Source organism: Calliopsis andreniformis, unplaced genomic scaffold (assembly GCF_051401765.1).
Source record: "Calliopsis andreniformis isolate RMS-2024a unplaced genomic scaffold, iyCalAndr_principal scaffold0048, whole genome shotgun sequence".
Lineage (NCBI taxonomy): Eukaryota > Metazoa > Arthropoda > Insecta > Hymenoptera > Andrenidae > Calliopsis > Calliopsis andreniformis.
Genome location: NW_027480457.1, coordinates 1,833,336 through 1,848,844, shown reverse-complemented (window position 1 = coordinate 1,848,844; position 15,509 = coordinate 1,833,336). Strand labels below are relative to the sequence as shown.

At 35.9% G+C, this 15,509-nt stretch overlaps 1 protein-coding gene across 1 annotated transcript in view; it reads right to left on the bottom strand.

Annotated features, from left to right (window-relative positions):
* Nucleotides 1-15,509, bottom strand: part of LOC143187506 (opioid-binding protein/cell adhesion molecule homolog) — a 500,242-nt gene that overhangs the window by 199,659 nt on the left and 285,074 nt on the right. Inside the window, exon 2 of the mRNA XM_076391722.1 lies at nt 112-281. Coding sequence (XP_076247837.1) covers nt 112-281 — 170 coding nt within the window. The remainder of the gene's footprint in view (nt 1-111; nt 282-15,509) is intronic.

The window sequence follows — 15,509 nt, the reverse complement described above, 5'->3', positions numbered from 1 at the left end:
GAGCAATCAGACCATTTCATCAGCCAGCTACTCATCCGTGAAACACGATTACCTCCAGCTCTTGCAGTCTTATTACATGGGGTCAAGGCAATAAGGAAACTCGAAACTTACAGCACGATCACCAAGATTGCGCACCCTGCAGTGCAGGTAAGCGGATTGGCCGACGGTCGTCGTGGTCTCCCTTTTCGTCGTGTTGTCGAAGTAAGGCTGGCTAAAGGGTTGTTCCCAGTAGGAAGACGGATGGTGCTCCACCACTGCTCCTCCGCCTTTAACCGCGCACTCTGCCAAAAGCAATAAATACTGTTAAAACGATTTTATCCCCGTGAAAGTAGATAGATGTCATGACTATTTCAATAGTATAATTCTGTCGGTTGGAGGAAACATAAAAATGCTGGAGTGGTCGTAAAACATTTTAAAAAAGACATTTAAATTCTCAAGAAAATGATTGTTATGACAACAGTCGTTCATAAAAAATGTATTATTATTGTTACTTTTACATGTTTATTACCGGGCTTAATTGCCATTTTACATCACGTTAAGTACATACATGAAAGTTTACAGTAACATTGAATGCTTTGTTATCGGATATTAAGTGTTTTTCGATTTGCGACACAAGCTCCTCTGCAGGAATTTATGGTGTTATTGAAAAAATTCAGACGATTGCTTAATAAATTAGCCGTCTTTTTTAAACTAATTACACAGTTTTGATCATCAAGTGAAGTTCGAATTTGATCAATGTGAAACAAGTGAATGTTACACAATGGTCTAGAAAGAACATTGAATTTGATAAGTTCAAGAACATTTCGACATACTATTGAATGATTTAAAATTTGGAGACAAATAACAAGTTCGACATAGTTTGTCTTTGTTTCAGAGTTAACAGCTTTAGCTCATTCATGAAATTGGTTTTTAGAGTCTGTACGCAACAAGTCTTAGGAATTTGTGTTGGACATTTTCCAACATAGCTATATAACATTGTTGTGACATATTCCATATTTGTGAGCCATATTCAAGGTACGGGAGAACAAGCGTTGAATACCATATTTTGAATGTGACGAGGTTTTTAAAATCTACAGAGTGTTGCATCATGAAACCCAGTGCTCTGGAGGTCGAATTCTTTATATGCAAAAAATGTTCCGCAACTGAAAGAGAGCTAGTGAAATAAAATTCAAGAGTGAGGGCGGATGTATGGTTGTCTAATTCAATTTTTATTATTTCACATTCAAAACTCTCATATACGGGTGGTTTAGAATTGATTTTTTCCGTGTAAAGTGTTTCGTATGACATTTCGAAGTATTTAATCTTATCATGTTTATATTACACCACTCTAGAAGTTTATTCAGATCCCTTGTATGCATTCTGTATCACTTAAGGAGGTTACTTTCCCAAAGATTTTCAGGTCATCTGCATATAATAGAAACTTGCAGGAACGGACAGATTTATATACATCGTTAATAAAGAGTATGAATAAAAGAAGATCAAGATGTGATCCCTACGGTACTCGTAAAGTGATCAAAGCTTATAAAAACTATTTAAAACCAAAGAAATGAGCAAATGCTATTAAACGTATACTGTGCAGAAAAGTATTTTCTTTCCCCTTTGGTAGTTTGAGTTTAAACAATTTGCTTTTAACTGGAATTGACTTCGATATTTTGTCTATAACTAATTTAGTTAGAATTTTATTACTCTCTAATTAATTTACTGCAGCGCAAGTACTCTCTAAATATTCTTTCTCGCTGATTCGATCAATGTGATAATGCTTCAATGCTTTCTAAATGACTATTGTGAGAAAACCGACCAACGCCAATGAGCAATGAATGACATCAGTGTAATAGTATTTAGGATGGGATACATGTAAATGTTATTTGCTTGTGTACTGTTGTGTTGTTCGGTTGGTCAGATTTATCACATGTATGAGATCCAGTCTGAACATAGGGTCAAAGGTTACCATTCCTTTTCGTCTTCGACTCATTGTTCCTGGTAAAGGAGATGACCCTTCACTATCCGATAATTAGAGGGTGTCCAATTTAATTGAAAACCCTCAAATCTGACCAGAAGTGGAAATACAGAAGTCTTGTCCCCGTTCTAGATACCTCTTAAACGTTGGTTATAGCCTATTATGGAACTGTCAATTCTGTAATTTAACCCCTTAACACACAGATTGTTTGAAAAAAAAACCGGCCAAAAAAGATCCATTTTTTAAATGTAAAAAGCACACTTTAAAACATTGTCATGGCACAAAAATAAAAAAAAAAAAAATACAAAATTAATCAAAATTTTTATTTTAATTTTGGATTTTGATCCACATTGCAGAAAAGAGCCGAGTATTGTATTTGCTACACGTATATCGACTTTTTTATCTTTCTTTTCGAATTGCTATTTCGAAAAAAACATATTTTTATCAGTAAAAATATTTATTTATACTTTTACAACAGAAATAATAATAATACTAGTACAGTCAACCCTCCTATAGCGCGGTTTCCATATAACGCGGTACCAGTTTCATGGAAGAAGGCTATATTTTATTCTTGCATAAATAAGTGTTATAGCTTACAATCCTATGTAAATGATAAATATCAATAAAACGATTTTTTTTCTTAGCTTTCACATTGTTATTTTCAATTCTCGATTATATTCGAGTGTGAAAAATTATAGTAGTATAAAATACAACGCCGGTCGAATTATCTCGAGTGTGGACAGTTTGGCCTGCTTAGCGCGCTCAAATTAACTCGTGCGTACAAATTAAGGGGTTAAATAAATGTGAACAAATCGAGTTGTAAAAATTGTAAAATGTTAGTAAACTATTTGCTTCGTTTAGTTTGAATTTTTCACTCCTTGTCATCTGTTATGTTAACAAAATTTACATAACAGATGTTATGTAAATTTTTGGTTTCTTTCTTCTTTTGACCACTACGTTAGCTAAGATGTGTCACAATAATGCCTTGCAATTTGAAAATTCCTGATCGGGCATATTCAGAGCCTTTGACGTCCAAAATTCAAAATTGTAATTAATGTCCTACCCACTTTTTGTTTGGAATTATTGTCGAAAGTCGACGCCATGTGTGTGTGTGCGCGCGCGCGCGTGTGTTCCTTCTTTACTTGTTTTCCTAGCATTTCAGAGCAGTTTTTTTTGGCATTGTATACGGCGACTGGCTTTGTTTTGTACTTTGTTTATGACCACGACTTTGGGATTTAATTTGGCGTTTTTGTATTGATTTCTTCAATTGCGTAAGTTGCATAAATTACCAAATTTAATTCTGATTTTATTTATGTATTGATATTGATTTTATATTTGTGAACGATTTTGTTGCTATTATATTTCCAATTTGTTGAATACATGTGGTCGCCTAGGACACTCGCGTGATTGGAAAGATATTCGCGAGGCATTTTGGATTTACCTGAATATTCTTGTCGACACCTTGGCGTATTGAAGCATGTGGAACCGTCTTATAATTTATTCTTCCTTACGCATTATATATTTTGATTCTTGTTCATTTATTAATATCCGAATTTGTTCGTATGATATGATATTTTTTGTTCATCTTGTTCATTTTTCATTTATCATGTATCTTTCTCCTTCTTACTATTTTTGTAATAACTTTTTCTTTCTTAATGTTACACTGTAATAACTAATGTGAATATTGTTGATAATTTCTTTACAATTCATAAATTCTGAGGGTATATTTATCTTTTTTTCCATTACATTAAGTCAACCCATTTATTTTCCAACAACAATATAATTGCAAGCATCCACCACTCGAGAAGTAATCACGTCTAGCAAGGTCCGTATGAGATTAGATGATTTCCTAACCCGTTTACCATTATCCTTTCGGGATAATTAATCAGTAAACGTAATATATATAATCGCGAATCGTGACGGACCTCTTCCTGTACTTAGAAATCGCTTTGTTATTGCGACCACAATAGCATACCGCATAATATTCTTAACAGCGATTGATAAAATAGAGTAACTACTAGATAGTCATACATAGAGGAGCGTGAGTATACTAATATATAAAATACACTCCAGCAATCACTTAGCCACCTCGCCATCAACTGTAAGTAAGACGAACTCCATTCGTAACACGAACTCCATTCATAACACATTCAAAAAATATGAATATAATAATTAGCCCCCGTTGTTCCCGTTCAAGATACCTCTTAAACGCTTGTTGTAGCCTATTGTGGATCTGTCAGTTCTGTAATCTAAGTAAGTGCGAAGAAACTGATTACTTCGTAGTAATTATTTGCATTGCTAGGGCACAAACATTTTGGTTGTAAAATGTTTGTATACTATTTGCTTTGTTCAGTTTGAATTTTTCACTGCATATCACCCAAAGAATACGAATATAATAATAAGTAGTCGAATAATGCAGATCGGTCAATGGGTGTGATTAGTAATCGTTTAGACATGACAATATGATGAAGTGATAATTTAGTGACCCACTAACATAGGAATGAGACGATAAAGCACCATACACCCTAATAGTGAAGGATAGAAGAATAGGTTACTCAACCTGTTACTTTGTCGGTTAAACTGTTCCATCAAGAAGCTTGTAAATTTATTGTATCTCGTATACTTTGGCTTTTTTATAACAAATCTCTCACGTCAGGTATCTTCCTTGAGGCATAGAAGTTGAGTGTTGTTACTCCTGTATTTAAGGATGAGGACAGATTTTTGGTTTCGAGTTATAGGTTCATAAGTAAACGAAACTTAATGTCAAAGATATTGAAGAACATAGTTTTTGATAAATTACCATTTGTATTAAAAAATTTGTTAATCGAAGAATAATACGGTCATATGACAAGTTTCTCTACTGTAATCAGTGTAATGAATTATAGCCATAACGTTACAAACGCTGTTGGGACGAGATATCAAGTCGATGTAGTAAACACTAATTTTCGACAGGTGTTTGTCTCTCACTTCGTATTACTAAAATAAACTATCTGCTGCCAGCTTTAACCCCCCCCCCCCCCCCTCCCCCCGTTGATTGGATTTCAAGTTTTGCAAGGTGTAGATCCCAAATAAAAACATTTAATAGCAAGTACATTAGAAGAATTGTAGTTAGTTCGCGTGTCCCTCAGGAATTACATGTTAGACTTTTACTGTCCAATCTTTTCTACTATCTCCTTGCGTCCCGACACATTCCTCGCCCTCATCAAGTAGATGGCTCGGGTGGAAGCGATAACGTACTATTCATGTCTCACGAGAAGTCCTCTAAAAACAATTAGGGGCAATGCTTTCTATGGGTTTTCTCCTGGGACACGAATAGTACTTACACCCGTCACAGAAAAAGGGGGGTCCAAACCGAAGAGAAAAAGGTCTAAGGGGTCCGGGCCTCGGGCCATAAGTAGGAGTAGGTAGGAGCAACCATAAGCTAGCGTGTCCAGCACACGATGATACGCTACTGTCATCTTCCTTTTCCGTCCGCTCCCTTGCCAAGTGACCCTGTCCGACCGTGGCTAGCACGATCGTTCTTCAACGTCCATGCACAAGCAGAAGTATCTGCACAAACAGCCACTACGAGCGAAATGTGGACTGCTTGTGGCAAAGGGTACGGAGATTGGCGAAGAAATGATGAATGCAAAATTGAATTACCTATTTTCTGATAGTGATTATTAAGAGATAGATACGGACTAAATATAATATTTAAATCAGGAATATTGGCAGAAGTGAATCATAATAAACTCGAATGTACTGAATTTGACATTATTTTCGTAACTACATATTCCCAAGTTTAAGAGAATTATCTGTAGCAGAATGGTGTTATGCTCATTTACAATAACGCAACAGATTTTTAAGTCATCGACGTAAAGATAAAACTTACTATTAATAACAATTCTATAGGTACAGTTGAAAAAGATTGAGCGGCAGAGGTCTAACATATAATCCCTGAGGAACATTCGAAGTAACTACAATTCTTCTAATGTACTTGCTACTAAATTTTATTATTTGGGATCTACCTCTTACAATACTTGAAATCCAATCAAACGGGGGACGCTTAAAGCTGGTAACAGATAGTTTAGATAGTAATACGAAATGAGAGACAAACACCTGTCCAAAATTAGTGTTTACTACATCGACTTGATATCTCGTCCCAACAGCGTTTGTAACGTTAAGACTATAATTCATTACACTGATTACAGTAGAGAAACTTGCCATATGACCGTGTTATTTTTCGATTAACAAATTTTTTAATACAAATGATAATTTATCAAAACCTATGTTCTCCAATATCTTTGACATTAAGTTTCGTTTAGTTATGAAACTATAATTCGAAACCAAAAGTCTGCCTTCATCCTTAAATACAGGAGTAACTACACTCAACTTCTATGCCTCAATGAAGATACCTGACGTGAGGGATTTGTTATAAAAAAGCCAAAGTATAAGAGATACAATAAATTTACAAGCTTCTTGATGGAACAGTTTAACCGACAAAGTAACAGGTTGAGTAACCTATTCTTCTATCCTTCACTATTAGGGAGTATGGTGCTTTATCGTCTCATTCCTATGTTAGTGGGTCACTAAATTATCACTTCTTGTCATGTCCAAACGATTACTAATCATACCCATTGACCGATCTGCATTATTCGACTACTTATTATTATATTCATATTCATTGGGTGATATGCAGTGAAAAATTCAAACCGAACCAAGCAAATAGTATAAAAACATTTTACAACCAAAATTTTTGTGCCCTGGCTATGCAACTAATTACTACAAAGTAATCAACTTCTTCGCACTTATTTAGATTACAGAATTGACAGATCCACAATAGGCTACAACGAGCGTTTAAGAGGTATCTAGAACAAGTACAGAACGTCTGGATTTTCACTTCAGGCCGGCAGGCACGTCAGATTCGAGGGTTTCCAGTTAAATTTTAAACCCTCTATTCTCTAGGTTACTCATCTGCGTACAGCATATCGATTTCTCAGACCATTGCACTCTGACCTGCCTTTTGGAAATTCCAAAGTTTACAACACGTCATTAATATCGAATACGAGCGTATTTCAGTACGGAATAACAAAAGATTATCTCTCTACGGTTTGCGCCTGCGTTCAACGCACACACTATGAAGACAATCGAAATACAAATGCAGTAGTAGATCATATGTATGTTAAAAACCCTCGCGTGTGTTTGAATGGAGACGTAAGCCGCAGCGTTACGTGATGATTCTAGACACTAAAATAAGGCGAAAACCAAGAACAACGATTTATCGTTTAAGGCTTCGTTTGCTAGTTGTAAGCATCTAAACGCCTAGTGGAAAGCACCAGAAATGAGTCCGCGTGGGAGCCTCGAGCAGTGGTTACCCGAACATCAGTATAACACCGACGCAAGGGATGGAAGAGGTCACTAACCGTCAAACAGCTTAATGGAAATTTTACGACACCCGACAAGGCTATAAAATCAATTAATTTTGGATTCAATTAAACTGATGAATTCAGTTGAAATTGTTGAATATCATTAAATAACAATAGTCTTGTCTATTCGTTGCAAACTATAGGCCAACTGAAAACACTTACTGTGAAATAGAAAGGTTAATATATCCAACTTCACGTAAAGTGTCTGTTTACTTCACGAATTTACACATCACAATTCTCTCATCCGCGAATATTGAAGCACCATTCGAGGGTATCATTGAATTGAATGCGAAATTACAATTCGATGAATTGTATTCGAAAAAGATATAAGAAATCCAAATTTGTCGAAAAGGTACGTGTAGGATCACTGCGGAATCGCAGCAGGTTTAGTAATTAATAGTATGACAATCGCTTATGAAGATTTAAAAAGAATTTCGAGGTCAACTCGTTTGAAGATAAACGTCAAATTCAATACAATATCGTAAACCGTTTGTGAACATTGTTCTATGCGAACAAAAAATAAATGTTTTCACCTTTGGGGAAGACCCAAGTATCAAATAACACTAGATGCTGTGGGGGCTCCTCTGCGAATATTCGTGATACGTGTCAAGTTTTCCTACAAATCCAGGCCTTCTCTCGCGACATTTTCCTTGTGTGTGCGGTTTACCTCTAAATTCCACATCAAAACTTCTAGTAGTGTGTGCAGTTTGTAGTAGTGAACCAAATAGCAAGTACGATGCGGGGATGCTGCGTTGCGTGAGGAAGAGGCGCTCCACAAGCGTGAGGGGGGAGGGCCTGGCTGCGTGCGTGCTGAACGCCGGCACTCGTCTCGGCAACAGGGACAATCGACAACGTGCGAATTGTACGGATTATTTTGATCTCGATTTTTCGGACACGGAGTACTGTAGTGCCGGGCGTGATTCAGGTTCCTCCAGGGTCGTCTTTCCGATTAAAACACCGTATATTGTATCGTAAATTAGACGAGTCAATCGCGCATGTTGAGTGTCGCGGACGCGTGCCTATACGATTACGTTATTGACCACTTGTAACATTATCAAACATCTGCAAACGCATCTTCCACTGCCGTGCCTTAGCGGTCTAAAATTATTGTAATAAATATCTGTGGAAAAAATGCACCGTTCAGTTATTGCCTTGCCATGAAGACTAACCTTTCCTAATGTTTCCGACCCACAACCTTTCCTTTCTCGCGAATTAGCCGACCATTCTGCCGTTTCTGCACTGTAAGTTAATCGCAGAATTTTCCGAAGTTATTGTTGGATTGGCACAGAAAGTGGCTGGCACCCATCTAGACGAGAGTCCCTTTGCTTGCAGGACTTGCAGGCCAAGTAGGTAAAGTTACACGTACGCCAGCTCGACGCAGGAACATACGTGACAGTACATATGTATGTGTTTGTAGGTTTATAGAGAATGAAAATAACGTGTCTAATGTTGCCCCCAGCCGCTGAGTCCAACACACACAGTCACAGACAATACGTGAGAAAAGTACAGTAGTTCACATACACACGAAAATATTATATTGTACGTGTTTCGATAAAACACAAAGACAAAAGTAGAAAATAGTAAAAAAAAGTTGAAATATATGTACGTGTTAAATACATATTTACGAATGAAAATTCGCATAATAAATTTACAATGTTTGTAAAATACTGTTATATGCAATTTAAATATTAGAGAAAAAGACAATGTTCTTTCCATACTGGATATCGGACATGGGACATTTCATTTAAAATGAAACTATCACCCGTAACTACCTAAATGCTTTCTTTAAGGATACTATTAACTTCAGAACATATAGAATGTGGCAGCACGTGTTGTACAACTGGAAAGAGGGTGATTGTATATATAAAAATAAACTGAATATAAACAATATAATTTTAATCATAAGATACACTGTTTTGAGAAAAACTGAATCCCAACAAAAACACAAACAAAAAAAGACAAATAAAAATGTGTGCCGAGGCATTTGCAGAAATTGTGATTATTCTGATCTTACATAGTAGCGAAATCGAATAAGGCCAAGTACATTAGCTTCATAGTTTATGTGAATAGTTCAGTGTACGCTCTAAAGTAGTTCAGTGTACGCCGAGGTGAACCCGTACAATATAAGATTGAAATTCAAACTACTTGTGATAAAACCAGTGAGTGAAAATAGATATATTCTGCTCTTCGGTGTAAAACTGGAGAAAATGGCTTCTGCTCACGGAAGCCATCCACCCACAGGCACTGCTTCTCCTCAAGTTTTTACAGTAAACAGTCCCAGTTAAAAAAGTATAGTTCAAGGCGACTGTTCCCCCCAAAAAGAACAAGCCACAGTTATCGAAGCCAAAGATGGGATCTCAATTAAAGACTACGCATTCGCCATTGGAAACGTTACACTTCCAAGAAACATACGATTCATCTCAAGAATTTCCAACGGTAGAATCTGCACCTTCCTAGCCACTAAATAAATAGCTGAAGAAATCACTAATAATTATACAACCATTGTAATAAACGTATTAAACCTAGAAGTTCGACCGCTGATAAGCAAATACAAAAGATTCATCTTATCAAACGTCTACCCAACGATCCCACACACATTACTAGAAAACATCATCGACGGATTAAAGATACATACAGACTCCTCTGTAGCGTTCCTAAGAGCAGGTATGGTAGAAGAAGGTTTGTGCCAGATACTCAGTTTTTGGAGATACGTTTACATTTACCCAGACGGCATTAACAAATTGCCCGAAGTTCTGAAAATAGAACACGAAAACACCACTTATTGGATATACCCATCCACAAAAACACTCAAATTCTTCCTGCGTAAACAAGGGGGGCATTTAGCAAAAAATTGTACAAAATTGTACGTGGAAAATGACAATACCAATTTATTAGACATATTTCCACAAGAAACAATGATTTCAATCACACCAAACCTTCAAAGACAACAACACACTATTGACTCCAACACCCAACTAATACAACACACCAAAAAAACAGACAACACACTTCTCACACCAAACATCACCGACAATAAACCGAAACATATGAAACAAGCAAATAAACGAAGATCCGACATAATCGAAGATTCAAATAGCTTCCTTAACACCGAAGACACAATTAATACAAAAGCAAATCCAGACATATCGAATAAAACTGACAAAATAAAACATCCCAAGAAGAATGTCACCATGAAACCAGAAAAGAACATATTATACACATACTCAACATTAAACTATAATCAATTCAAGAGCTTTCTAGAGAGAACACACATGTTAAGCAACACCAAAGAAATAGCACTTAACTACATAAACAATACTTCAGTTCTTTGCGAATTCATCCACGAGCTACGAACATACATCACAGACAGATGCCTTAAAAATAGACTAACTCGAATCACAAAGAAATTAACAAAAACAGATGACGACAACAGGGACATGGACACACCACTAAACTCTACCCACCCCTCCTCATCTGAGGAATAGTTTAAACATCAACAATCTCCATTCGCCCACCTACTCAATGAACAACAAAATCTTACAATGGAACATTAACGGTTTAAGCGCCCGATTCGAATTTCTCCAACAACTCATAAATAAACATCATCCTACCATCCTGTGCTTCTAAGAAACAAATTTCAGAGGAACTCAATTTATTAAAATGAAGAAGTTTGACATAGTACACAGAAATTGGATCAACACACAAAACGTGAGCGGAGGAGTAGTAATTTAAAAAGGACAGCGTTTAATAGTCATAGACAGTTATGGGGATGCAAAAACACAGATCCGAGAGGTAAACTATTAGAACGATTCTTGCGTGGTTCTGACCAAACACTCTTAACACTAGATTGCCTAAGCAAGTCATTTTGACTGCTTTTGAATTTCAATTAAGAAAATAATGATTTAAATAATGACACAGCTTCTTATAATTTTGTGACTTTTTCTACAACATATAAATGGGTTAATTAATCATTGTTGCCCCCCCCCCCCCCCCCCCCCCCCCCCCCCGTCCTTCACTTCCGGAATATATATGTGTTATACCTATATTGCCGAAAAGCAGTCATTTTGACTGCTTGGAAAAGACCAGTTCGATAACATACAAGTTCATGATAAATTGTCGATTTCGACATATTCTTGATAAGTTGCAGTTGTTCAATAACTAAAGTTATTGTTATTGTTATTGTTATTCGTATTTGTTATTCGAATCTTTATGCCAGGCCTGGCCACGCGCTTTGTTCCCTTTGAACGCGCTGTAACGTCATTCAGATGGGAAGGAGGATCTCTGAGTGTGAAATACATTTTTTTTATTGTTAATACTTATTAATAACTTGTTATATGACTGTAAGTGATATAAAATATATTAAAAATTACTGTTAAACAAATTTCTTTGCGCATTAGTTATTTTTTCACAATGCAGTCATTTTGACTGCTTTCAGGCAATATAGGTATATACTAAGCTCCCGTCTTTCTAGTGTTAAACTCCCTTGAACCTACTCATTTTAACGTCTCCAATGCATCATTTAGTTCCATTGATTTATCGTTCTGCAGTCCAATACTCTCTAACTATTTTGAATGGTCTGTAGATATGGAATTATACAACAGCGATTATTTCCCTATCTTTATTGACATACTAAACAATAAAATCGAAGAAAATATCTATAAACCAAGACGGAAGTTCAAAAAATCGAACTGGCCTGCCTTGAAAAAATCCATTGAACGTAAAAGTTTTGACATAACCAATTTTAAAAACATGGATCAAGTAAATGCCCTACAATATCTAAACAAGCTTGAAAACATAATTCTCGAATCTGCGAACGAAAGCATCCCCAAAACTACAAAGAAAATCAGTGCTAAAAATCTTCCCTGGTGGAACGACAAATGCGAAAAGGTAATCGAAGACAAGAAGCACGCATTCAACGTGTATAAAAGACAAAAAACTCTAGAAAATAAATGCACTTTCCAAAGATTGAGAGTAATAGCTATGAAAACTCTCAAAAATACAAGAAGAACGAGCTGGCTCGATTATGTATCATCCTTCCAAAAACAAACTCCTATTAGCCAAATTTGGAAAAAGATAAATGCAATAATAGGCCTAAATAAATTCACCCAAATCAGTTCAATATATCAATCAGATGGTTCTCTCACCCAAGATACACAAAAAATAGTCAACGAATTTGTCAAAACCTTTTCCTTAAACTCAAGCGATAGAAACTTTAACCCCAACTTCTCCAAGTACAAAGAAAATATCGACAGTTATACTCACAAACAAGTGCAGATTCAAAATCTCAAATTCTAAATAAACCAATCAGTTTATCAGAACTTATAATCACATTAAAGTCCCTTAAAAATTCTAGCCCCGGTCCAGATGAAATCCCAAATATATTGATCAAAAACTTACCAATAGCTGCAATTGAACATCTCCTAAATATTTATAACCCAATCTTTCATTCCAATATTTTTCCTGAAGAATGGAAAGAATCTATAGTCATACCGATACTCAAACCTGGCAAAGACAGATACAAACAGTTACAGACCACTACCTTTATCTTGTTGTCTATGCAAACTATTAGAAGAGATAGTTAACAAAAGACTACAGTGTTTCCTGGAAACAAACAGTTTAATTACCCCATATCAAAACGGATTCAGACAAACACGATCAACTACAAACAGCCTAGCAGATATTAAATCTACAGTGTGTAATACCTTTTCGAGAAACGAACATGCTCTTGCTGTGTGTTTAGATATCGAAAAGGCATTCGACATGGTTTGGAGAAATAGAATCATTAAGATGCCCTCAATTTCATAACAGTAGCAGCCACAAAATCCCACAGCATCACATATAAAACCATATCTCCTAGAAAAATAGACGAAACGTAGAAGACGAAACGATCCTATCCAAAACCCTTAAACATTAGAGTCCGAGAAGTCCTAAATCACCTCCAAATTAAAATGCCCCCACTTCTTCGAAACGAACACTACAAAATACCACCATGGATCCTGCAAGCACCAAATTTCATGTACTAATTTCAATCAACCCAAAATCAGAAAATAAGTCAATACCCATGACCCAACCAAATTCCCCAACTACCAAACTAATAAAATTTGACGATTACACTAAACAAGCATCGAAACAAGCGTCACCGCAGACATATCCATACCTACTCATCAAAGTCAGTTCGATCTTCCAAAACAATACTCCAAATAATCCTGCACTCTCTACGCAATCAGCGAAGCCTTGATCTTCATCAAACAAAATCCTCCGGGAAGATTTCTAATCATAATTTACACAAACTTAGAGTCCATCCTTCCAGAAAACATTATAAATAGAAAACAACATCCTTTAGCACAACGTATTATTAAGACCACCCACGACTTACAGCTAAAGTCTATTGAAGTTATAATAGCAACTTCACCAGACTATCTAAACACTCTCAATAGTCAACTCCCATACTTAAATACTCCAAAAATCAAATTCCAAAGAAACACCCAACAGGCACCTCTTTTCCACAAAGACTTTCAAGCCTTTTTCAAATTCAAACTACAAAACATAAAAAACGATTTTTGGAAAAACGCACCTGCATCCCACATCCACAAGGTACGCACAAGTATCTTCGACAAAAATCCCGCACTTCTTTTCGACAGAAGAGAACAGATCATTCTTACTAGGCTAAGAATCGGGCACACTAAACTAACTCACGCCCATCTCTTGACAAAAGGAAAATCAAACAAATGCCGTTTCTGCGATAACACACTAACCATAGACCATCTTCTCAATTGCAGTAGCATTTCCGATTACAAAACAAAACATAACCTACCCAATGATATTCAGACTTCCTTAAACCATGAAAAGCACTCTAAAAACCTCCTTCTCTTTCTCAAAGATACAAATGTATATCATAAATTATAGCATTGTAAACTACACCCAGCACTTGATATTTACTGTAACACATAATATCAATTCAAGTTACTATTCTATCAAACTTATGCATTCTGTCTGTACCTTAATGTGATATGCGAAACAAGTTCTCATCCTAAGTAAAACTGTATGTACCTCGTTTTGTTAATTCTGTAGTTGTATTACACGTATGTAAACTGCGGTCGCTAATGACTATAAATGGTTGGTGCGACCTTGAAGAAATAAATTTAAAAAAAAGAGAGAAAAAAGAAGTCAGGATTTTTGGTCAACTGAAATTCATAAGCGGTTATAACCGATCAAAACTCCGATCAGTACTCCCGTCAGGACTCCAGTCAGGACTCCGGCCGGGACTCTAGACCGCCTTTCATGAGAAGAAGAAACGGTCATACCAGGAATTTTCTCTCAACCAATATTGAGTTGATTTGGTCAGCTAACATTATTCAGAGATAGAAATTCACTCAAGCTGAATTCACGACCAGAGTTCGATTGTAGCTAATTACATATGTTATAATTACCCCTGTGATCGACTATTGAAGTAATCATGGTAATTGTAATCATTCGTCAATTAACCATTATTGAAATAAATCAGTAATTATAGGTAATTTTTTTAATCTACTATCATAAATGAATAATTTATATTTTATTAAATGCAGTAGGTACATAATAGAATGTTTGAAATGAGAGTTAGGTATATTAAAGTTAAAGGTAAATATGTAAATTACATTTCTATACCAAAATCATAGTTCTTATCAGTCCTTCCACACGAAAAATTATTTTTTCTTTTAATTATCTAATAAATATGTTTTTTCAAAGAAATGTTCATAACATAATTACTGTTATTACATATAATATAGGAACATTGCAAGGTGCGAATCTCCAATTTTTACAAATCTTGGCCATTACGTATTTTTAAACGACAAATGTAACTATATCAACAGTTTTTTTAAAACATCTATTTATTTAAACGATACATTAAGTATTGCACATTGTCGTTTTTTTCTAACTAACTTGCAGAAAAATCCGATAACAAATAAAGAACTTGATTTTTTCGACGTCATCTTTCCTCTGTTGTTTTCGGATATCGAGTTCGAATGTGAGCGGCCTAGCCCAGCCGTTTCGATTATGAGAGTCGACTCCAGGCCCAAGCCCTGACTGTGACTGCTTTTCTCATAACCTCTCAAAACTTCTCGGAATCGGTCTCTCAGCAAGCGCTCACAGACTCCTGATCAAAG